The sequence below is a fragment of the Capricornis sumatraensis genome, chromosome 5, assembly GCF_032405125.1.
Source record: "Capricornis sumatraensis isolate serow.1 chromosome 5, serow.2, whole genome shotgun sequence".
Classification (NCBI taxonomy): Eukaryota; Metazoa; Chordata; class Mammalia; order Artiodactyla; family Bovidae; genus Capricornis; species Capricornis sumatraensis.
The window spans coordinates 87,360,537-87,387,090 of NC_091073.1; the positions used below are offsets into that span (position 1 = coordinate 87,360,537).

Here is a 26,554-nt window from a genome sequence, read left to right on the forward strand (position 1 = left end):
ATGGCACTCCTGGAAGCGGTCCTCTTCTCCTCCCTCTGGTCTTGTGAGTTGCCCTCTCAGTCACTTCAGTCTACAGGAGAGACTGAAGCAGGTCTTTCTTGTTGCCTCTTCCCATGTCTTTTGTTTATGGGGATTTCTCTTCTTTGCTTGCAGTTGGCCTTGGGCAATTAACTTTGGAGCAACCTGAATTATCAGTTACTGGAACAAGAGAAAAGAGTATAATTATGACTTGCAAGGTGTTCTCTAAGGACTTTAGCAACGATTACATCCACTGGTACCGGCAAAAACCAGATCAGGGTTTAGAACAGCTACTATATGTCTCAACAGCCCCTGCGCAAAATCACTTAGGAGGGAAGAAAAACAAGCTTGAGGCCAGAAAAGATGCTCCCTCTTCCACTTCTACCTTGAAAATAAGTTTCTTAGAGAAAGAAGATGAGGCCACATACTACTGTGCCGGCTGGTTGAGCGCCCACAGTGTGGGAGTTTCTTGGATAACACACACAAGAACCACCACCAGGTCTGTGCTCACCACATCCCCAGCACAGGCAGCCACAGGGGTTGCACCGCTGGGAGCCCTGCCTAAGCCTCCCACTAAGGAAAGTGAGTCTTGTATGATATTTTTTTAACTATCCAGAGATTACTTGCAAGTTACATGGTTCAGCCTCAAAGAGGAAATCACCCTGTGCCAGAAATATTGACATTTATTGCATCTTATATCAGCATCACAACACAGATGCAATGTAATGTTCATGTTTTCCATGTCAATGCTAGTAATTTAAGATGTAGCAGAATAAAATGACTTTTTAAATCCTAAATCCCATGTCCCTTCAATTCTTTCAGGCCATCCTGAAGAAGTTCAGAGTCTGGTTATTCCCTGCAGACTGGGGTGAAAGCGAGATGAGGCTCTTTCCCTTTCCTCCGTGAATGGGGTGACTGCTGACTGTGCACTCAGGGTTTGTGTTACAGCCTGACCACCACAGTTCCTTTTGCACAGGCCTCTGACCCCCCAGAGCCATTAGATGATCCCAGAACAAGGTAGACACTCCAGTCAGGATCCTTTTCCCCAGGATTCTGCAGTGAACCTGCAGAGCCTCACACTGGCTATGCATTCAGTTGCTACTGTTTCTGACACTGTTCTAATTAGGTAAATTGTTCTCATGTTTGAGATAATCCACTGACATTGGTGCTGCCATGAGTCACATTTTGTAACTGATGAAACAGAAGCGTGGAGATGTGATTTTCTTTGTGGTCACAGTTAAATGAATGGGGGTGGAGGCCTGCAGCTGGATGGGAAAAAAATAGTAGACTCACTTCATTAAGCATGCAAACATGAAAACGATGAATTAAAATCTACTAAAATATTTATTTATTTGGCTGCGCTGGGTCTTAGGATCTAGTTGTGGTATGCAGGATCTAGTTCCCTGACAAGGGATCAAACCTAGGCTCCCTGCATTGGGAGCATGAGTCTTAGCACTGGACCACCAGGGAAGTCTCAAAAAGACAATGGAATAAAATATTTAAAATGATGGAAGAGAAAATGGACATCTCAGCAAAAATATACTTCAGAAGTACAGGAGAAATGAAGAATTCTCAGACGAAAGAAAATTGAGGAAATCCATTGCCAGCCAACTACTCTATGAGAGATATTAAAGTAAGCTATTTAGGCATAAAACATATATTACAGGTCAAAATTTGAATTTACAGAAACACATGATATGTACTACAAGTATAATAAATGAATGTAAATGTTCTTTTTAATTGTTCCAAAATAGGAGTTGTCAGACATTTTCTGTGAAGGAAATATTTTCAGTTTTGCATGCCATATAGTTTCTGTCCCCACCCTTCAGCTTTGCCAGGGCAGCACGAAGCCACTCTCCCTTTAGACCTCAAGGGACATGGAACTGCTACATGACTGGGAGGGTATTGGTATTGAGAGGTCACCTAATGGGAGCTGCAGCCTTTAGTAAAGGGACACAACAGCCTGTTGATGCAAATAATCCATAAACAATCTTTAACAAGAATACAAAAATTTTTTACTTGAGTTAAACTGAAGGCAACAGCCCAGGTGACACAGATTTATAAACCATAGTTTGTTGTGTTAATAAGTAAGACTGGAGCCAGCAAGATATAAAAGGTGACCCCAAGACCATACGGTTGCAGCTGACAGCCGCTAGCAGATAACAGTTTTTAAAAGGACTGGTGGTGTCCCTGAGTTTGATACCCTTCAGAAAATTCAAGTTCTTAGTAGTGCAGAAACATGTCTGAAACCACATTCACAATGGCATCAGCACCATTTGGGATGCCTCAATGACATTTTTATTTCTCTCAGAACAAAGAACAGACATCAAACACTGCAAGGGTGCTCTTCTGCAAGATTTCAAAGAGACAGATTGGTGTGTGCATGGTGACTCAGCTTGACCTTGGTGTCTGGAAAAGAAATCTCATCTTCAAAGGAGTGTTAGCATAGGAGCGGAGGAACATTTATTCGTATCCTCAAAGTGGATACTCTAAACAATCTGGTTAATGCAGCCATGAAATTAAAAGACACTTGCTCCTTGGAAGAAAAGCTATGACCAACCTAGACAGAGTATTAAAAAGCAGAGACATTACTTTGCCAACAAAGGTCCATCTAGTCAAAGCTATGGTTTTTCCAGTAGTCATGTATGGATGTGAGAGTTGAACTAAAAAGAAAGCTGAGCACCGAAGAATTGATGCATTTGAACTGTGGTGTTGGAGAAGACTCTTGAGAGTCCCTTGGACTGCAAGGAGGTCCAATCAGTCCATCCTAAAGGAAATCAGTCCTGAATATCATTGGAAGGACTGATGCTGAAGCGGAAACTCCAGTACTTCGGCCACCTGATGCAAAGAGCTGACTCATTGGAAAAGACCCTGATGCTGGGAAAGATTGAAAGAGGGAGGAGAAGGGAACAACAGAGGATGAGATAGTTGGATGGCATCACTGACGTGATGGACATGGGTTTGAGTAAACTCTGGGAGTTGGTGATGGACAGGGAGGCCTAGCATGTTGCAGTCCATGGGGTCACAAAGAGTCAGACATGACTGAGTGACTGAACTGAACTGAATTTATTTGGGAGATGCAGGCAAACAAGTGGAGCAATAGGGAAATGAAGCTTGAAAAAGAAGACAGATGATAAAGTATATTTTGGTAAGCTACTAGGTGACCAAAGGGAGCATAACAGGGTTTCAAAACTGAGTGATGAATTAAGTAATGAATTTTCTATTCCGCTCTCCTGTTTTGTGGACGTCCATGTAAAATGAAAAGAGCCTTTGGGACCCTAACTTATCTGACAGTCAACGTGGTGGTCAATTAAAGAACCTTGCCAAGAGTCAGAACCCTACAAGGAAGAAATTACAGAATATAAAAATGTTGATGGTATCCTATTAAATAATGAAGACAGCATAACATTGTATATACATCATCATACCTATGTGAAACAAAATTTTAAAAGGAATAGACATTAATTTGTAAGAGAATGCACTGTTACCCTCCTAGTTGTCTCTATGTAATGGGACAAAAAGCCATTGTCTTCTCCTCTGTTTATGTTTCTTTATGATCCGTACTGAGGCTGCACTCATTTTATAATAGAAAATAACAATGGCTTTTGCTTTTAAGGCCTATTGAGGCACTCCAAGGACACAGCATCTCTAAGGATCCCATTTAATGGTCACATTCAAAAATAAGAATCTGAAATAAATCTTCTTCAGCTGGGTTATAGAAAGTATAGAGCGGGGTCATACGCTACTAGTAAGCTGTCTCTACATCTGTGATTGTCCGATGCAGTATAGTGACCATCAAAGATGTTTCAAGTTCCCATGAGCCTGTCAAGTGTGGACTTTGGCCTCTCTTCCCTCGTCTTTCTCTTCCCCTCTGTTAAATCAATAAGAGATTTTAATCCTTTAACCATAAAATTGTTTCTTTATACTAACATCACTGGTTGGTGAAAATCACAGGGTGATTGAAAGAAATCTGCTGATGAAAAAGCAGCCCTATTTCCACAGGATGTTTGAGAATTACCACCAGCCCCTGTCCCCGTAGCCTGGATCCTAGCTGTGTGTTCTGAACACCATTTCCTCCTACTAAAACAGCCTGCCGGTTTGCTCTGCAATCTTCCCATTATTCAATCACATCTCCTGACAAGAGCTGGCAGCATGCTGCTCCTGCCCCAGGTCTTGGTGGTGGCCTCCCTCTGGACATGTGAGTGGCTTTACCCAAGGAAGGGGATTGATCATGGACAGTCACATCACCCCTTTCAGGTGGACGCTGGTCACACGGTCTTTCGAGCTAGGCTGAAAAATTCCACCAATATCTTGAGTTCTTCCAGAAGAAAATGTAAACATCAGTCCCCAGGTTTTTCATGAGTAGAGAATACATGTAGACTACCTTAACGAATTACAAATTTTCGTTAATTTTGCCTGTTTTTTCTTTCAGACACAAGTGGAGGTCTTCCAATAACACAACGCATAACATCCATTACCAAGAAAAAAGGAAATACGGCATTTCTTGAATGCCAAATAAAAATAGGTAAGTTAAAGAAGAATGTATACATGCACTGGTACCGACAGAAACCAGAGCAGCCTCTAAAACGAATTCTGTATATTTCCTCCAATGAGAATGTTGTTCACGAACAAGGGATTAGTGAGGAAAGATATGAGACAAGGAAATGGCCGAGTAACTCACTGGTTAGCCTCAGGATACACCAGGCTACTGAAGAGGATGCGGGCCTCTACTATTGTGCCTGCTGGTTGGGACACACGTTGCAGAAGAGATCCGCTGCCTGAACGAAAACCGCCCTCACGACAATGCGTCTGGGCAAAAGCACCCTACCCCCTACTCGCCACCGCCGCGGCCCGGCTGCCCCCGCTTTCTGCCTCCTATAAAGGGCTCTTTACTTGCACATGTGCCCTGAGCAGTGTCTGAGCAACTAGCCCAGGATCTGATCCGTGAGGCTTTTTTTCAGTTAGATCACTTTATCCTCCATCCTAAACTCTTGGTCATAAGCTGGCTTTTTAAATTACCCCAAATGGTCACAGCTTCATCATGTATAGGAGGAGCCTCTTGGGAAGGAAGCCATAAACCAGTGCTCAACGTGATGTGTTGGCTTGGAAAAAAAGAGAGAAAGAATGAATGAATGAGTGGTGGAAAGGACAAGGTCTTTTTAGTGACATAGGACTGGATTTCTAATTCCTGCTTATCCATTCCCTGACAGGGTGACCTAGGCAAATTAGTGAATCATTTATTTCTGTTTTCTCATTTTATTTTTATTCTATTTATTTATTTTAAATTTTTATTTGGGGTACAGTTGATTTACTTTGTTATGTTTCTGCTGTATAGTAAAGTGAATCAGTTGCACATATACATATATCCAGTCTTTTTTTTTAAGATTCTTTTCCCATTTAAGCCATTACAGAGTGTTGAGGATAGTTCCCTGTGCTAGACAGTAAATTTTTATTAGTTATCTATTTTATATATAGTACTGTGTGTATGTCAATCCAAATCTCCCAATTTATTCCTTCCCTTCTTATCCCCTGGTAACCATGTTTGTTTTCTACATCCCTTGACTCTACTTCTGGTTTGTAACTAGGATCCTTTATACTTCTTTTTTTAAGATTTCACATACAGGCAATATCAAATGATATTTGTCTTTCTGCATCTGATTTACCTCATTCTGTGTGGAATGGGGTAAATCTCTAGGTCCATGTCTTCCCAATTTTCAGAGGGCATGGTGCTAACAACCACATAGGTTGCTCAAGACTGAATGAGGTTCACACAGGAATGTTTCAGCACAGTGTTCAACAAATCACAGTGTCCTAACCTGCCTAGACTAAATCACTTCAGAGTCATCACAGCTAAAATAGGAACTCAGGACTTAAAAAATCACATCTTCCATTGTCCTCCAAACTACAGTAAAGCATAGATTTAATGCTGAAAAACTAAGAATTGTAAATAGAAAAAGATTGAAGGGTAACAAAACAAGGGGATTTTGTTTCCTGCAACACTTTTCTTCATTCACAGCAGAATGAAGAAATGGCATATAGTAACATCACAGGATCCTAAGCAATAACTACAATAACTGTTGGCATTTACACAACTTTGTGAACTTTCTGCAAATGAGTGATCTATATAATATACAACCTCCTGCATATTCATATTCATGTGTTACTATCTACAGTAATGATAGGATCTTTCTCATTCTTATGATAGCCATACCTCAATATTCACACTCTCACAAAATATAGTGAAAAAAAATCTATAACTCAGAGAATGAAAAGGAGCCTAAGGGTATGTGTATTTGAAGCAACACATCAAGGAAAAGTGGAAGAGAATTGCTTCAAAGGTGTTAATAACATTAAATTATCATATTTTAAAAAAATTACTTGGCTGCATCAGGTCTTAGATGTGGTATGCAGGATTTATTCCCTGACCAGGAACTGAACTTGGGGGCCCTGCATTGGGAGTCTTAACCACTGGACGTCCAGGGAAGTCCCAACAGTACATTACTATAACATAAGTGTTTTTTGATGAGGTTGTTGGGAGTCTGAAAGCTCTTTTATACCAATAAGATGATTAAAAATAACACTGCGACAGATCTGAGAAAGATTTTCATTGGTTCTAAAGCAAAAGCTTCCTCCCACATCCCTGCCTCCACAGAACAAGGGCTGCCACTGCATCTCCTGTTCTGTCCTGATTCACACCCTATTCTTACCAATTACTGGCAATGCCAACCACGTGGATTTTCCTTATGTCTTTGGCTTGGGTTTGTAGGTTGACTTCTATCCTCTCTCCTTTCTTTCCATTGTTTTTGTGTCAGCCTTTTTAAGTCTGCCTCTGATTACCTCCCTTGCTTTTCAGATGGAGACATCAAAATGAAAATTTCTCAGCATCAACTCTCCTCTACCCGAAGACCAGACAGAACAGTGCACATAAGTTGCAAGCTGTCAGGGGTTCCCCTGGAGAATGCCATTGTGCACTGGTATCAAGAGAAAGAAGGGGAGCCCCTGAAACGAATCCTTTATGGCTCAGCTAACAGTTATAAGCTGGACAAACCTAATTCCCGTTTGGAGATGGATAACAAAAAGAATGGAATTTTTTACCTGATAATCAATAACGTTGTCAAGTCCGATGAAGCCACTTACTACTGTGCCTGCTGGGATCTCACAGTATTACAGAGTCAGAAGGAACGTGGAAGAAAACTTTCTCTATTACTAACCCTCATCTGCCCCTGCCCCCACCCCCACTCGAGCAACCACAACAGGCTCTTAATCATGGGTTCATAGTTTTTGGAACATGAAGGGCCTTCAGGACAAATTTAGTCCAATGCCCACACTTCAGATAAGAAAGCTGAGGCTCAGAGATTACGAGTGGCTTTTGCAAAACCAGTTAACCACAGAGGTAGGGCACATCTGCTTTTCAGACTCTCAGTGCATTGCCTTTTCTTGCCTGCCTTGTGTTTAGCATTGAACTCCTTTTGGTACAATTGCATTTCTCTCAAAGGGAGCTGTGACAAGAATGGCTTGTCTTCATATGTGATGTCCCCAGGATCCAATCAGGTCTGATTGGTAGGTAAATTATGTGATTGCCACACTCTTGAGAAAGGGTAAAGGTCAGGACTCCCTGCTCTGTCTACCTCTCTTCTATTTCCCTATGGCTACTTGAGGCTGCTGCTAAGTCGCTTCATTCGTGTCCAACTCTGTGCGACCCCATGGACTGCAGCCTACCAGGCTCCTCTGTCCATGGGATTTTCTAGGCAAGAGTACTGGAGTGGGTTGCCATGGCCTTCTCCATCTGGCCACTTACTCCCCTCCATTTTTGTAGCTTCCTATCTGTTCTGAAATTCTCAACGACTAGAATAGTTTTACTGGCATACACATCAAATGTGGAGATTGTTTTCCTCGTGAATACATTTGTAAACATCACTTACAGAAGGACCTACCCAACCAAGTCCTCAATTTCCTGCTCTTCAGTCTGAAACCTGGGAATAATTCTAACTTGATGGTCATGCAGTTCATTCCAAGTTTGGTAGCCCTGATCTGCTTTTTGCATTTCTTACCAGCCAGACTTGAAAATCACATAAAGAAGAGCAATAACAACAAAATCCATACCCTTACAATACAGTTAAATACCTCTCTTCTTGGATTTCTGATAAGTTGCCAGAATAAAATTGATTCCAATCCATTCCTTCACCCCAGTCTGCGCAATTTGCATTGTTTTTCCCTCAGACTTTCCTATCTCAGTAAAGAGCATATGTTTCTGTGTCCTTTAATACCATACAAGAATATTTTGTAAAAACCAGATGGTGTTTTCTTGACCTTCCACATCTTTGGCTTTCTTTGGTGTTGAGAAAAAAGCAACGAAGGAACCTGACATTTCTTTAGGTGTTTCCCATGGAATGAGATCTGAAAGGAGGAAGCAGGAGACCCTGGGAATTTGGATTCTTCTGGTAGAAAGGAAACCACAAACCAGGCCTGAATCTCTGATGTACTGTCTGAGAATAGAATTGGCTGTCAAGACAAAGCCCCAAAACCAAATTCTCAAATCCTAGGCAGAGAACTGCTATTTTTCTCTCTTTATGACTTAGTGCAACTGTAGGAACTCTTATTTTCCAGCTGACGTGTGCAGGGTAATTAGTAAGCCAGGATACAAACAACCACTTAATCCTAACAATGATCATAATATGAGATTCATAACTTTGGGTGATCTGCCAAGTTTGATAAATTTGGTCAACTATGAAATCATCAATCATATTTGAAAAAACGATGCAAAACCTCAAGGGGTCGTTTTGAAACTAGTGCTTTACTTCACTTGACTTGTTTGTTATTTATATATTTCTCTATTCATTCCTCATACTAAAGTAGGATTTTAGTTGCCTTAGTTGGTCACCTCAGAATGTGGTGAGTTGTGTGTATGTGTGCGTGTGTTACGTGAAGCAGGGTTAAAAGGAAAATTATTGATTTTTGTACGCAGCGCTAAGACTTTTCTATTCTTTGCGAGAAAGTGGATTCTTTGTTCCTGAATTTTGCCTCATGTCTTCTAGACACATTATCTCATGTGAACTTTACAAAAGTACTGAGAAATAGATAACAACACCTCCCTTTTAAAGATGAGGAAACTGACACTCTGAGATGTACCCAAGAACATGTCACCAGGAGTGGTGGGGTTAAAATTGGAGCTCTATCTTTCTGATTTTAAAACATCTTTTCCTTCACTTTCAACCTCCTGAGCGTTAATTTGATTTCTCCCATTTGATTTTCTTAGAAACCTGATGAACCTGTTAATATTTACTGCACCAGCCCTTCCGTCCATCCCCACTGCCTCTACAGTAACTGGGTCCACAGACGCCTCTCAGTAGCTCATGGCAATCGTCTCTGAAACATGTCTGCTTCCTCCGGATTGGGCCACTGACCCACCCATCTTTATGCTCTTACATTATGTCCCTAAAGCACAGATCTGATCATGTCACCAAAGTCTTCACTAAGTCACCACCATTTATTCTTTCAAAAAAATGTTTGTTTGAAAAATACTGTAAAAAGTGAATATTCTCCAACTTCCTCCTTCTGAAACAAGTATTATGTAAAGGTGTCTCCTACGCCTCTTCCCTTTCCAAGCTCCCCGCACAACAGACGCAATTAGTCTCCTGCTTCTTTCTAGCTCAGCTCTCTGGAGTCTTTTTCATTTCAATATTGATATTGATCTACTTGGAACCCCATTTACATGGTATGAGGTAGAGAGCTATTTTTGTTTCTCCCAACAGAGTAGTCAATAGTCCAAAATTGGTTTTTAAATAATATATTTCTTTATTATTAAAAAATAAAATATTATATTTTAGTTAGTAGCTTTGTAATAAGTGATAAAACCTACTATGTGCAATGTCTCTTCACCATTGTTTTTAAAAATATTTTTCAACTATCTTGTATTTATTCTTCCCACTAGAATTTGAAATCAACTTATCTAGTCCACCCCCACACTTCACAGCAAAGACCAAAACATAAAATGTTACTGTAATTCTGATTGGAATTGCAGTCAACTTATATACATGCTTTTAGGAAAGATTAGCTTCTTTATGGTCTTGAGTTTCTCCTTTACAAATATGACATGTTTCTCTGTTCAGGTTTTATTTTATGCTCTTTAGTAAGATCTTGTGCTTCCTTGATGGCTCAGATGGTAAAGAATCTGCCTGCAATGTGGGAGACTCAGGTTCGATTCCTGGGTCAGGAAGATGCCCTGGAGAAGGGAATGACTTAACCCACTTCAGTATTCTTGCCTGGAGAATTCTATGGACAGAATACCCTGGTGGGCTACAGTCCATGGAGTCACAAAGAATTGCACATGACTGAGAAACTAATACTTTTACTTTCTTTATTAAGATATTATACTCTTCATATAGTTCTTCTAATTTAATAAAGGATTTTATAACTCTTCATTTACTCTTTTGTATTTTACTACCTTCATGGATCTTGAAATACAGACACCTCCTAAAATACTTTATAATTCTGCTCATTTTCTTGGAATAAGGGAAAACAGAGGGAAAGGATCAGAAAGGAACTGAGTGGGCAGTTATCATTCATACCTACAATAGATAGAAAGGGTATTTGACAGCTCCAAGTAATAATACCTTGGAATTTTCAGTTAAAAACGCTTTCTAAACATGATTTTCATCCAGGTCTCTCATCCTTTCCCATTGTGTTGGGGTCCGTGAGCTGCTGTGAATGGACAGTTGCCCACCATGATCTCCTCTTACATTCAGCCTCAGGAAAGAGGCGCTGATTGCTCACAGGGGATTAGACCAGGACCGGGTGGATCTCAGGTGGACATGGGGGTGCTCAGGACCTGTTCTGTCTGAATCCTGGAGATGGACAACTCATCTGTGCTCAGAGGAGCACTCAGCTGCTTCTGGCAATTTCTTTTTCCCCAATCCAAGATAAGTAACATAACATTACAGAGCAGCATCCCAAGACTTTCAACTTATCCAGAGAACTAGATTTACTTTTTAAGGTTTAATTTAAATAAATTTTCTCATTTGACATTGCTTTTGTAAAAATCATGTGACCCAATAGGGAAAGTGGTTTTATGGAAAAAAAAAAAAAAAAAAACTTTGTTCACATTGCTCACTGTATTTATGTTGGTATATTTGCATTTTCAGTTACCTAAGTGTTTCTGCCTTTCAGAAATACATTCCTGAATCACTAACGAAGCAGCCCTGGGGTTTGTGAGAACAGAAGAGTCGTTCTTTGATGAAATCTCTGAACAGTTTCCACAATACTGAACAACTGAAAATAAAAAGAAAGCCCTAATTCTCTGAATACTTTTCCTGGAAATTTAGAAAAGCAGTTGGTTGATGCCAAACTCTTCTTTTTCTGTTTTTACCCTTTCCATTATCTATCAGTGCTTTTTAATGTTTATGACTCAGAGGAAAACGATAAGGCATTTCGGTCAATTGATTTGAGGTAAATCTATACATATTGGATGCCATGAAACCTATGTTCAAGGACTTTCAAAAGTCAGAAGATCAAATTGCCACCACAAACTGTTTTGAACTTCGAATCACATGTGGAAGCAAAGAGAAGGCTGAGATTTTTGTAGAAGCTCCAATCATTGTGACAAGAGATCAAGGTATTTGGTGAAGGAACTAAGCTCGTAGTAATACCTTCTGGTAAGTAACTTTTTCTTATTTCAACTTAATAGTGAAAATAGTTGCTTTTTAGAAAAAAACAATTTAGGATTCCCCCTATTTGACTGCCACATTCTTGGCTTCAGCATGTGAACAGTTTTGCAACTACTGGTCATTGTATATGAACACAAAACAGGCAAATGACTAATTCACTTCCTTGCTTGTAAGAAGTTGGAATTCTACTTTTAGAAATTCAACTTTTTATCCAACAAAGAGTAGACTCAGGGTAGAAATTAAAGTATTTTGAGGACTATGTCTGTAATCTGTTGGTATAAGTTACTGGTTCAAAATTCTTTTCTAATAAATTGACTTTTAAGTGAGAAACACTTTTCTAATTTATCTCTTCTCTATAGTAAACACAGTATTTCTTTCTCCCAATAACTTGAAAAAATGACATTTTTGGTTTTCAGCTCATCCTTAACAGCAGTGGAAAAAAATTATAGTAAATGATGATAGAGAAATCTCGCTTCTTATTACTCCACTTCTTATTACTCTAAATTCTTAGAGGGAGGCTGAGATCAGTTGAAACTAATGCAGTCACATCTCTTGTTACATTGCCTGCATATGGAATTTGTGAGCTCAGTGAGCCATCTCAGCTCCAAAGTCGATGAAAAGAGTCTGCATGGTTGAGCATCCTTATTTGCTTATTCTCTCAGCAAACATTTATTGAGGACAGTTTCTATGTTGGATGCTGGTGATAAAAGGTGAACAAGACACAAGACAGAACAAGTTTCAACACTCAAAGAGTTTTTGGACCAACAGAAAATCATTATAGATTTCAGCATGATTGAGCCCAGTGTTCTATGGCCTGTTTCTGCCAGAGAGGCAAGAAATCTTGAACTGATGAGCTTGTTTCCTTTCTTAATGCATAAAATGGTTATTGCATATAAAATCCATATTGGACACAGCTAAGCAATATAAAATCCATGTACTTTGTTGGAAGATTTTAATGAAATGGCTGCAGACCATCTTTTTAAAGAGAATAATAATATCAGCTACTATTTACTGAAGGCCAGACATCATGATAAGCAGTCTTAGGGCCTTATCTCTTTCCTCAACAGAAATTCTTATACTCCCATTTCATAGATAAGGAAACTGAGGTTGAGAGAAGTTCAGGCACTTGCCTAAATAAAGTACATGACTAGTTACTGTGGTGAAGTTTGGACTCTGATAGTCTATTCCTAAGTGCATGGTCTGGATCATTAAGTGATGTGAGAAGCATCTTGTTTTTATATTCTGAATATTTAATCTTTTGTATTCTGACATTTTAAAAGGATTCTGTAATTGACTACTAATTAGTAATAATTCATAATTTGTATTATTACTCATGTATGAAAACAATGCTTCTGCTTCTAATCAGGAAATGAAGTGATCTCTTTCCTCCCAGAAAAGATCATGTAAGTCATATTGAATATACATCTATTACTCAAAATTTGATTTTAATAAGTCATTTTGACACCATTCAACTCAAATTTCTTTTTGTAGTGCATCAAATTTGCTAAATTGCAAAACTTAGATCATGGGAATGAAAAATATCAAATACAAACTACTATATTTAAAACAGGTAACCAAGTACCTACTGTATAGCACAATATTCTGTAATAACTTATAGGAGAAAAGAACTTGAAAAAGAATAAATACATGTATATGTATAACAGAATCACTTTGCAGCACACTTGAAACTAACACAACATTGTTAATCAACTATACTCCAAAATAAAACAAAATTTTTTTAAATAGTGCAGAAAATGTGATGCCAAATACTTGAGAAATACAAGGCTGAGTAAAATTCTCTGATGAGCAGTGGAGGATTTTACTTCAATGCTCTTGAAACCACAGGTTATTTTTAGGCAGAGGGGAGCAGTCTTTCAGCAAAGAAATAGCTTAAGAGATCATCATTAAAAATTCATGGTCTGTAACAACTCATTTTGTCTACTAGATGAGAATTAGATTCCGGAAAGAAGTTACTTTAGAATTAACCCAGATATTTTCCTCTTAAAACATATATATCACAAAATACCTATAAAATGTAACAAATATACATCTATGAAATACTCAAATATATTATTCCTATTATTGCTCAACTTTGGATATTACAGAAACATTACTGTGTACTCTAAGCATGAACTGATTTTATGCATGAAAACACTTTAAAGGGAGGATATTTAGAAGATTTAGGCAAAATGGTGAGAAAGGATGAAATCATACTCTCCAATGTATGTGAGATGAGATGAGACCACACAAGCCCAAGCTGCCCAGTAAGAGTGGGTTCAGTTTTTCAGTTCTTGATCATTTGTACCTAATGTGCTTTCGCTTGAGTTCCACCTTTATTTAATGTTAGCAGGTTCAATTTTTATATATTTCTACGAATATTGAAAAGATATGGGCACAATTTGAGAGCAGGCACAGAGGGAGATTTCTATAAAAGCTTTTTAGGTAGTGCAAACAGGTGGCCAGAGCATCAAAGTGTTTGGTTCCAGAACACAACTTATTGTTACAGGCGAAGTTTCTTTAAATTCTGTAGTGAGGTAGGGATAGGAGGTAGGCAACACAGGCACGGCAGGCTTGAGTGTTGGTGCTGGCTCAGATGGAGAAGGCAATGGCAACCCACTCCAGTACTCTTGCCTGGAAAATCCCATGGATGGAGAAGACTGGTAGGCTGCAGTACATGGGGTCATGAACAGTCGGACACGACTGAGTGACTTTACTTTCACTTTTCACTTTCCTGCACTGGAGAAGGAAATGGCAACCCACTCCAGTGTTCTTGCCTGGAGAATCCCAGGGATGACGGAGCCTGGTAGGCTGCCATCTGTGGGGTCGCACAGAGTTAGACACAACTGAAGTGACTTAGCAGCAGCAGCAGCAGCAGCAGCAGGAGCTGGCTCAGAATTCTTGGATTTACTCCCTGTTTGGTAACGAATTAGGCGAGGGGAATGACTGGAGAGGTCAGTGACTCCATCCAGGTCCTTGAAGTGTGTTCTTTTCCTGACCTAGTAAAAAGGATACTGACAAGAGTTAGCTAGTTAGACCAAGTGTGAGTCCCTCAGTGATGGATACATTAGATTCATTTAGTCTTGGGAAATTTCAAAGCTCTTAGATAATTTTTAATTTAATTCCAAAAACAACCAAAGGAAAATTTGGACTAATATTGTTCAACTTATTTAGTCAGAGAATGATTAATATCAAGTTTCAAAATATTTAACTTTGCGACCATATTCAAGAATGTTTAAGATGGATTTTTTCCCCCTTAAATTCAATCCAGTAAATTTGTTCCCTCCTCATTTGCCTTAAAGATAAAAGTTTGCCTGGACTATGGGGAACATCTCTTGAGGATGTTCTTATCCTACGAGACCCATGGAAATGAAAGCTTTTAAAAATTTTCGCAAAGTTGATAAAGCATTGAAAAGTGAAAAAAATTATGTATTTTGATTTCTTTAGTAGTTGTGATCATAAGAACAAATGAGCTTGTAAATTGGAAAGCAACATTCTGGTCTGCTTTTTGCAACTGACTCTATTCAATGTGAATTATAACAATCCAGTTAAATGAAGGTGAGCCAGTTGTAACTCATGAGGGTCCTGGAAAATGATTTATAGTAACGTGTAGTGAGGGAAGAGCATAGACTTTGATTTTGAATCTGTCACTTATGTATGATGATTCTTTAGCAAATACATTTTAATTCATTGGTTATTGCTTTAAAAAATTACAAAGACAATACTTGCTCATAATGGGGAAAAATGGAAAAATACAGAAACAAAGAAAAAAATTAAATTTTTATGTAGACATTTCACTGTTAACAGTTTGATATATTTCCACTGATTTATTCCATCTATGTAACAACTATCTCAAGTTGATGTTCTGAGGATAAAATGAAATTAAAAATGAAAATTACCTATCATAAATGTTGGGACATGGTAGGTGATTAAAAAGTCAATTCCTTCTCTAGAATTCAAAATATTACTCATTGGAATTTTTTATGAAATCAGGAGTACAGATAAATGTATTAATTACCATCCCATCTTAGGTCAGTTTAGAACAAATAGTACTTAAAAATTCTCAGTTTCTGTGACTAATTATTAACTGCTTCTAAAAGTGGCTAAATGTAATGAGTGTAATTTCAAATATTAGAATATAAGGTGCTCTCTCATCTTGTAGTAGAAATGTTTGGAAATTAAAAATGTTGTATTTTTAAAATATGAGTTTTTGCAACTTGAACATACAAGCTTATAGGGATACATACAAAAGTCAAATATTCAAGTGTAATATTTAATTTCTTATCTGAATTATACCTAGAGTTAAAAATTATGTCAATACAAAAACAGTTGAGAAATAATGCCTTTTGCCCATACATTTCATTAAAAATTTTGTTCAGACGCTAAACATGCACTTGAATAGCAGACTGTCACAGTTACATTAGGATCTGAAGAAATCAGAGATGCTAAATTAGTCTACAGTTTTTGATATGGGTTGAATCATTGTGGAGTTATGTAAAAATCTTCGGCGATGGGACAAAACTTGTAGTCACTGGTAGGTATCAGAGGAATGCAAATTTTTCAAGTTTCTAGAGAAGAGAAGAAAAAATTAAATTAGAGTAATAGTTAAGAATGTTTGGAGAAAACAGGGCTTTGACGATGTTTAGATGTAATCTTAGAACGGATTTTTAAACGAATCTGCATAGTAAAGAATAGCACAGACAGCACTGTGTACGTATTGTGATAGGAATTAGCTTTGTGTCCGTGTGGGCTTATACGAAGTACTAATATCTATGTAATTATGGAGGTGTTTGGCCCAAGGCCAAAGTTTATTACTACAGGTAAGTTTTGTGAGTTGACACGTTTCCTTTTCTGATGATGAAAGGATGTTTTTAAGGAATGTGAGCTTTGGCTGAGGTGGAGCTCTGGATCCATTACTTACTGCTTATATGAACTTGGAGATGAGACTCTGGCTTCAGTTTCCTAATCCGTAAAAGAGATAACAATATGTACCCAGCAGGGGTTTTATTGGAATTGAATGAGATAGTGTGAATATAGTACTTTCTACATTGACTTATCATGGGTGCTGGGTAATGTAACTACAGCCTATTCAAAGAGAACTGTATCCAGGATGGAGCTATTTGCAGCCTATAGCATTGACAGAATGGATGTTCTTCAGCAAATACACTTGTATTTCTAATTGCTCAAATGAAGAATTATCTTACTGTTCACTCACACAAAAGATTGAATTTAGATGTATCCTTTTTCTCTTTAGGGGATATTGTTTTCACTTAACAAGAAAAATGAAATTAAAATGTGTTTGTTTTTTATTTTTGTTAATAAATATAGACTATGAACACTTTATGCACATATAATAAAATAAATCTTAATCATTTTCTTAATTGACATCATATCTACACCAAAATTTATTGCCTCAACTTATAGCAATTTGGGCTTCATGCTTGTAGTTATCAGGAAAAAAAATAAATTTTTATGGAGAATGGTCAAGGTATAAAGCCAAATAGATGTAGTTAGAAATGTCATAAATTTGAAATTCTTGTTTAAATATAAATGAACTGTAATTATTTATCTGATTAAAAATATGACAAGAAAAAATAGAACACATAAATCAAGATCAACAAATTACATATACAGATGGAGAAATATTTAGTGTCTCATTACAATCAATCAATAATTATTTGTGCTAAAACTGAAATGTATAAAATTAAGCACATTGTGAGATAATTGTATTTACAGCATGAGTAAAAAAATAAGATTGCTTGCTTACTGATTTAGTATAGAAATCAAGACCTTTGCTACACAGGCATAACTTATCAAGAATATTTTTCCATTTCTTCTCAAAGGAGAAATCCAGTGCTTCATTTCTTAAGAAATTGCCCCTTGGATTATTAAATTAAATGCAAGTTAGCCAAAAGATAATATCAGCAAAGCATTCATGTTCAGTTGAAGATCAAACTGGAAAATGTTCTAAGCCTTATAATTTCAATTATTATATTAACAGTAAGCATATAATCAAGAACATCAGCATCCAAGTGACACCTTTTGCAAACTGTGATTTTTTTTTACATACCTTGACTTTGTGTCTGCAAAAAAACTCGGGAGCCATGTTTTAATGTGACACTAATTCTACATACACTTTATTCAGCAGTTGTAAACAAAGAAATATTTTAGTTCATAAACAATATAGCAGCCCAAGATAGATTTAAATTTGAGGGGAGACACTGAAAGTCAAAATATGGTGTGTTCTTAGTTATGCTTCAACTTTGAATGAAATTCCAAAAGAAAATGTGTTCTTGATGAACATTTTCTAAAGCAAAACAAAATTCTATAACTGCATTACTTGGCAAGATAAATATAAAAACATTTCTGAAAATAATTTTTTAATACAAATACTGAAAATATTGTTTTTTTGCTTCTAAATTCAAGGCACTGTAAATAATTTAGAGGTGAAATTTTAATATTGCCCCACTCAAAAGTCTAGAGTGGTTCTGATGTGACATTGAGAAGTTGTATAAAGTTATCAATTAGCAAGGAGAACTTCACTTCAGAACTGAGCATAGGACCCACATTTGAAACTAGAAGTTCAACTTAGATTGTTAAGTACATGTGGACATAAATTCCCATGAATACAAGTGAATGTATATTGTTTTAAAATGATAACCTCTCCTGACATTTATTTATTTAGGAATCAAAGTAAGTATGATATATCCCAGAATAAGTTAAATGAAGAATAAGGTTCAACATATTTGCAGAATGTGAGAATGTATTAATTGGCCAAAGAGACCATAAGTTACAAAACCTGATATAGGAAATGGAAGTCATTTAGAAGCAACTAATCCACTCCAGTATCCATGCCTGGAAAATCCCACGGACTGAGGAGCCTGGTGGGCTACAGCCCATGGGGTCACAAAGAGTCGGACATGACTGTGTGACTTCACTTCACTTCAAAGATTCTTACTTGTAGAGAAACCATCAAAGTTACCTCATCTCCTCCCCTAGCCCCATCACCTACTCCCATCCCTTTTAAAATAGTCTCCACTATGATAGAAGAAAAGAGATTTAAGAAAATTAATTTGTTTATGAATGTCACAAGCATTGATATGGGGCATTTTAAAATATCAGTCCAACTTAGCACTTGGAAAAGAAACCAAAACCAAGATGTGGGCGAGCCTCTGCTTCTGAAAAACTGTGACTTTGGGCAAGTGATATAACTTTTTGAACATCTCTTCCCATTGAAATAAAACAATAATAGGTACCTCATCATCTTCTGTGGATGAAAAGCCATGATGAGAGTTAATTCACTGGTAGCTTTTCTTCTTTTCACTCTAAGCTAAGTTGTTCCAAACTTCATGACATGCGTGTTTCTTTAATAATTCTTTTCAATTCTCTTCCATTTTTCCCCCACAGATAGAAGGCTTGATGGAGACTTGTTTCCCAAGCCCACTATATTTTTTCCTTCAGTTGAGGAAGTAAAACGCCATAGTGCTGGAACACATCTTTGCCTTCTTCAGAATTTTTTCCCTGATGCTATTAAGGTACAATGGAAAGAAAAGCATGGCAATACAATTCTGGAATCCCATCAGGGAAATATCATCAAGACTAATGACACATACATGAAATTCAGCTGGCTGACTTTGACTAAAAAGGCAATGGAAAAAGAACATGTATGTATCGTCAAACATGAGAATAACAAAGGAGGACGTGATCAAGAGATTCTTTTTTCTCCAGTTAACAAAGGTATGAGATTATAAAGAAACATAACCTCCAAGAACACTTTTTTCCCCCCTACATTTTCAATCAAGCATTAATGAAAACAAATATAAATCATCTTAAATGTTGTTACCTTTAATGATAGCCTAAATGTCCTACAAAATTGTATTGGCTGGCTCAGCTGGTAACGAATCTGCCTGCAGTGTGGGAGACCTGGGTTCAATCCCTGGGTTGGAAAGATCCCTTGGAGAAGGGAATGGCTACCCACTTCAGTATTGTGGCCTGGAGAATTCCATGGACTGTATAGTCCATGGGGTCACAAAGAGTCGGACATGACTTAGTGACTTTCACTTTCACTTTGAAACATAAAATAGAAAAGAAATTTACTAAACCTTTCTCAGATCAGTTTGATCATCTAAAATATAAAGGTCACAATGATATATTTTAGTGTTGTGTAGATTAAATGAAACAACACATGTCAAAGTAACTATCAATTAGCATGCAATAAACACACTGAAAGATATTCCATTTTTGATGATCTTACTTGATCAGAAATAAGAACAACTATATGCCTTTCAGAAAAGTTCTACTTAGCAAGTAAAGTCACTCTTACTTCAGTCTTGCTTTGCTCAAGATATAACCCAGAAATAATGAGCTATTAAATGACAAAATGGTGTTTTTATGAGGAATTCAGATTGTAGCTCAACAAAAAGTAGAATAATTACTGCTGCAGATTTATTGTGGTCTTGGGTTTTTGAGATTTGTGTTTTACCTACTACCTTAAGCTTAAATTTTGTAATTAAAGGTGTGTGTTAGTTGCTTAGTCATGTCCAACTTTTTGCAACCCCATGGACTATAGCCCACCAGGCTCCCCTGTCCATGAAATTCTCCAGGCAAGAATACTGGAGTGGGTTGCCATAGGGGATCTTCCTGATCCAGGGATTGAACCCAGGTCTCCTGCATTGCAGACAGATTCTTTACCATCTGAACCACCAGGGAAGTCCAATTAAAGATGGAGTGAGGCTAAAGTGTGCAGACTTACTCCCATTCCACATAATGAATGTAAAAATGCCTCTCACAAACTTTCATTGCAGCCCTAGCATGTGCCAGTCCTGGAGCGATATGTGAATGAACACATTTGGGTGAATTACTTTCCCAGAAAGATGCACTACAATAAAGAGACTATCACTCAGTCATGTCTGACTCTGTGATCCCATGGACTGAAGCCCGCCAGGCTCCTCTTTCCATGGAATTCTCCTGGCGAGAATACTGGAGTGGGTAATCATTCCCTTCTCTAGGGGATCTTCCCAACCCAGGGATCAATCCTGCATTGAAGGCAGATTCTTTACCATGTGAGCCACAACGTATGTAAAGAGAATATGCTGCTGCTGCTGCTAAGTCACTTCAGTCCTGTCCGATTCTGTGCAACCCTATGGACAGCAGCCCACCAGGCTCCTCTGTCCATAGAATTTTCTAGGCAAGAATACTGGAGTGGGTTGCCATTTCCTTCTCCAAAAGAGAATATACTCGTTCCCTAATTACTCAGAGTTATTCGTGATTTGGGCATAATGTCCCAAAGGAGTCCCTTTGATGCAGATGCTGGACATGTCCGCACACTGCAGGCAGAGGGCTGGATGTGCCTTGGCCCTGTAAGTGGTCCTGTAAATCCCTGAACTTGGAACTTAATGTCCTGAGTATTTGCCTAACAGACCAAAGGCCCCAGAGTACCCATAAGAAGGAATCATTTTGTACTTTGTGGTTAGGAAGCCTTTTTAAGCAGTGGGAGCCAAGCATAAAAAAAGTTGCACAGAGATTTTGGTGTAGTAATCCGAATTTCTGAAGTAAGTCTACCTTCTCAGATCCTTAGTTGGTCCAATGATCAAATTACATTTGAGTAGTTGCCTTGGATTTGTCCTGGGGCCATGATGAAGAGCAAATGAAGTAACATCAGAGAAAATGCTTGCTTTCCAAAACATAATACTGTTGTATTTATTCATATATTCTTTGTATTTATTTATATCCTTTTCTAAAACTCACTATAGTGCTGTTATAGAAACAACCCCAGATTTCTGTTTCTACACCTAGGAAACAGAGGGGAAGCAAATATACAAAGTAAGTTTACTATAACCTTGGGCTTAAATGCCCTATTAGGTTTTGATTTTCCTAATATTCAGGGGAAAATAGGAATAATAAGTTCTAGGTGATGGTGACCATAAAGGAGAGATATTCCAGTTCATAATGTATCTTACTTGGCACTTAATTTCTGAAATAAATGCCTCCCATGGGCTTCTCAGCCCATGGGCATAGCTAATAAGGGCATTTTATCAAAGTCATTCTACACCAAATTCCTAACATTGTTTCTGAAAAGTTTCTGTTTGTTGTTGTTTTTGTTGTCTTAATAAAAAATAGAAATAAATATGGAAGCACAAATCAATGATGTGATCTTGAAGGCACATAAAAACTAATCTGATCCAAGTTTTTGACCAACGATGACTGAGAAAGAGAACTTAGGATACTCACACGATTTTATGAGGAAAAATTTTTACATTATGGTTTTCAGCGCAATCAATGCATGGTGATAAGTGATCTTTATTAATATTATAATAAATTCACTGTAAGGAAAAGAAAGAGTTTTTAAAGACTTATTAAAGCCAGTTCTTATGTATATTTTAACATCTAACATGAGTGTACTAGCATTTTCATTCTTGGGATTTACCCCAACATCTATACAGATTCCAGTACTCTTGCCTGGAAAATCCCATGGACAGAGGAGCCTGATGGGCTGCAGTCCATGGGGTCACGAAGTTGGACACGACTGGGTGACTTCACTTTCACTTTTCACTTTCATGCATTGGAGAAGGAAATGGCAACCCACTCCAGTGTTCTTGCCTGGAGAATCCTAGGGACGGGGGAGCCTGGTGGGCTGCCATCTATGGGGTCGCACAGAGTCGGACACAACTGAAGCGACTTAGCAGCAGCAGCAACAGCAGCTATACAGGTTTAGCTTCTACCCAAAAGTAGACTGTTCCTATGAAATCTATCCTAAGCAGAAAGGCATAAAGTGAAGAAGCAATCATCTGAAGACACATTTGGCTAACAAATGCACGAAAGGTAAATAAAAAATAAGGCACAGGGCTTCCCTGGTGGCTCAGTCAGTGGTAAGGAATCTGCCTACCAGTGCAGGAGACATGGGTTCAATCCCTGTCCTGGGAAGGTCCCACATGTCACGGAGTAACTAAACCCAAGCACCACAACTGTTGAGCCTGTGCTCTAGAGCCTGGGAGCCACAACTACCGAGCCCATGGGCCCTAGAGCCTGCACTCCACAAGAGAATCCTGCACATTGCAACTAGAGGGTAGCCCACGCAGTAACAAAGACCCAGTCCAGCCAAAATACATAAATAAAACTACATATATAAAAGAAAGAAAGTGAAGTGCAGATGCTTACGGACACAGTTCAGAGCTATGGCAATGTAATGCTGAGATGCTGAGTGCAGTTCCTTGGCAATGCTATCCTTGCTGCTGGGGGTGCCCACTGCCTCTATCATGGCTGGCTGCAAAACAAACACTAAATGCTACTTTTACTTCTAGCCTTTTCTCATAAAACTGAAAATCCTCTTCGGATTCCTTTGCAAAAACAGGTACTTATGTAGATCTTTTGTAAAAACAAAGTGGTAAAAAGTGAACTTCTGAAAAAATGGGGACACTATATCCAAAATGCATGTTTTAGAGTGAACCAAAAAAAGATCTCAAGGGTGTAAACAGCACACCAGAACCAAATCATGTGGACAAAAACACACCTAGGATAAAAAGGATAAACCCGAACAACCTCTGTGTCTCTGCTTCCCTCCATCTAACAGTTTATTATGTCTTAAATAAATTTTGTCTTTGTATGAATATTTGCCTTTTTCCACTTTAGATAAATACAACTCTCACGTCAAGTTTTATATTGTCAAGAACAAGTAATGTGATTTGGTCTCTCTCGCCATCCTGAAAAGAATTGCATTGAAATGCTGAGCTCCTGTGATATATATTTCGTTTGTTAAGAGTAATTAAGAACTCTGGAAAAGAAGGTGTTTTTAATGTCCATCACTGAGTGACTAACATGGTGAAATTATGTGGTCTCTTTAGAGATTAATTTCTCTGTATTTCGATGGATTATTTTTACAAGTACTTTTCACGTGGTTTATCTCATTTAATCCCCCACAATCAACATTTGACTGTATTGTCATCACTGATATGACTTACCCTCTAACCTTTATTCTCTTTTTGTGACATGGAATCCGTCCCCAGTATAACTCACCACAGTGTCACTGGGGAGTTAAAGGAGATAATGCATGTGAAGTATTTCATTAAATGTCTGGTACAGTAATAATCACTCACTAGTTATCAGTTAGTGAGTCGCTCAGTCGTGTGTGACTCTGTGACTCCACTGACTGTAACCCACCAGGCTGCTCTGTCCATGGGATTTCCCAGGCAAGAATAATGGAGTAGGTAGCCATTCTCTTATCCAGGGAATCTTCCAGGCATTATATTGTTATCCTAATATCCATAAATTCCACGACAGCAGAAAATCATGTATGTGAGTTGGGAGTACTGGAGTATGTGTGACTTGGAAAGGTTTGGGTGTTTTTTTTTTGACTAGGTGTGAAATTTACCTAGGCCAAACTCCTTCAAATGTGAGATTCTGTTGTGGATTCTAGAACTGGATACATTCCTTTTGGGAGCATCCCTTCATGTAAGCAGTGGGTGCTTAAGACTGTAGAACAGTTACTTTTTCTGATGATTTGTCTTTTTGACAATATTTCTTGAATACTTACTTTAGGGCAGACACTGTGTTAGAAGTTATGAATACAGAAGGAAAGTAAGATGGTCTTGAAAGTGAAAGTGTTAGTCCTTCAGTCACGTCTGACTCTTTGGGACCCCATGGATGGTAGCCCACCAGGTTCCTTTGTCCATTGAATTCTCCAGGATACTGGAGTGTGTTGCCAAGAATACTGACGTGTGTTGCCATTTCCTTCTCCAGGGAATCTTCCCAACCCAGGGTTTAAAACCAGGTCTCCTGTGTCACAAGCAGATTCTTTACTGTCTGAGCCACCAGGGAAGATGTCCTTAGATATTATTATTACCTTCTGATTGTAACAAAGGAGAAGAAAAATGTCCCCTTCATGAACTTCAACATTGTCACATACAGAAAACCACATATGAGTTAGGTCTACAGAATGACGTTAAATCAGACCATCTGTTCTTAAATTTGTAGGGCTCTTATTTTTAATGATTTTCTCCTCTCTGGGCAGATTCTATCTATCAGCTTGTCTGTCTATCTACAGACACACGCAGAGACACACACTGTCAAATAATGGGTATAAACAATTCACTAATACTTGCTTTTATTTTGTAGAGGTTGCTACACGTGCCTGCATGAAAAAAGAAAGTGGTAAGTTTTTGTCTATGTTTGCCTTTACGTCATGCTACCACATTTTTTTCCTCTGGAAAAATTTAACTACTGAACTTCTTTGGTTTAAGGTGGAAAAACCAGAATGTCTGGATATTGCAGAAATGGACTGAGTGATTTTTTAAGTAAATCTATCATTATTTCCTAGGAGTCATCGTAACACTGTAAATGCTGGTTTTGATGTGAGATAACTCTGAATTAGAGGGTGCAGTGATAGACTCTGAATTATTTCAACAGTGGATTTCCTTTGTTTGTGTGGCTTGTATTTCAAATAACTGGATAAATGTGATATCAAGTTTCTTGTAGGGTTTTTTTTTTTGTTGTTTGTTTGTTTTTTGTTGTTGTTCTTTGGTGATTGCTAGTAGCTAATCATGAACTGATACTTACTGAGAGCTTTATACATACAGAGTGCTGTGCCATGTCTTGCCTAGAAATTATGTTTGCTCCTCCTAACACTCCCCTGAGGTAGTACAGTATTATCTCCTCGCTTTACAGAAGGGGGCAAAGAGCTGAAAGTAATAAAGTCCCTTGTACGAAGTCACAAGGCTCGATCTGGGAATTCAGCCCAGCACATCTGAATCAATGGCTCACACACTTAGTTCTCTATTCTGCCTCTAAGATACAAGCATAGAGCAAGAATCCCAAAGCCAAGGTCTTGAGATAGAATGGACCCACTGCAGGGTGCAGGGCAGGGGGCGGTATGTGCATAAGTGCATGGGCTTCTGAGTATCACAGATGGACTTTAACACCAGTTGTTTTGTTATTGCATGAATATGGGTGAATTACTTATATCTTCTGGACATTAGTTTCCTTAACTGCCAATAGGGTATGATTGCACTCAACTTAGTTAATTGGGAGATAAAGTCACATATGTGGAATGCCCCCCATAGGGTATCCATTTAGCTAGCACAGAAATCAGTACTAGTGGGTGGCCCCTTCTCTCTACGTGAAGGTTCTAGGTGAATTTAGAAGTTCTGGCTCTGCTGATCCCCCTTCATTTCCAGTAGGCCAGGAACTCAGCTAAAGCCTGACTTGACCAAGGGCAGTGAGTTATGAACATAGCGCTTCCTGAGATCCTTTCCACACCAAGTGCTAGTGATTCTGGAGTTCTGACTCTATGAGATGAAGTGCGGAAAAGGGAAATTTTCATAGGAAGAGACCTGGTGATCTATTGAGGCAAGTCAGACTCATCATCATTGTTGTTATTTTGTCTTGGCATCTTATATATCTTGCAAGATTTCAGAAGAGAATAAGTACAATTATTCTATGACATCTTAGCCACAATGAGAGATGTTAAAGAAAATACAGGTGACTGAAGCATGTGCTCCCAAAGTTTCAGGGAGTTTGGATTAAATGGTTTATTCCATTTTGTACAATGTTCTCTTTACTAGCCAACCCCCACCCTCCACCGTAAACACCAACGGATTTCGCTGGTTTGTTCCCCTTAGAGGAATCTCACTGATGCACAACATATAATGGCTCAGACTTTTCTCACTATGACATGTTTCCCCATCACTTTTTTTATCCTTTTGAAAGACGAGGCCTAACTAATCAAAGGACTTCTCTTAGATACCCTGCAGCTGCAGTTTGCGAGCACCTCTGCCTATTACACCTACCTCCTCCTCCTCCTCAAGAGCATGATCTACTTCTCCATCATCGCCTTCTGTGTGTTTTGGAGAACAGGCATCTTCAGCGATGGGAAGATTTTCTGA

General features: G+C 38.3%; 1 gene segment (V, D, J or C); it reads left to right on the forward strand.

The window, feature by feature from the left end:
• On the forward strand, nucleotides 1-26,554 carry LOC138079943 (T-cell receptor gamma chain C region C10.5-like). The segment is given in 6 exon segments: nucleotides 1-43; nucleotides 154-465; nucleotides 11,622-11,669; nucleotides 19,086-19,415; nucleotides 24,789-24,824; nucleotides 26,412-26,554. Coding segments are annotated over 6 exon segments (912 nt in total).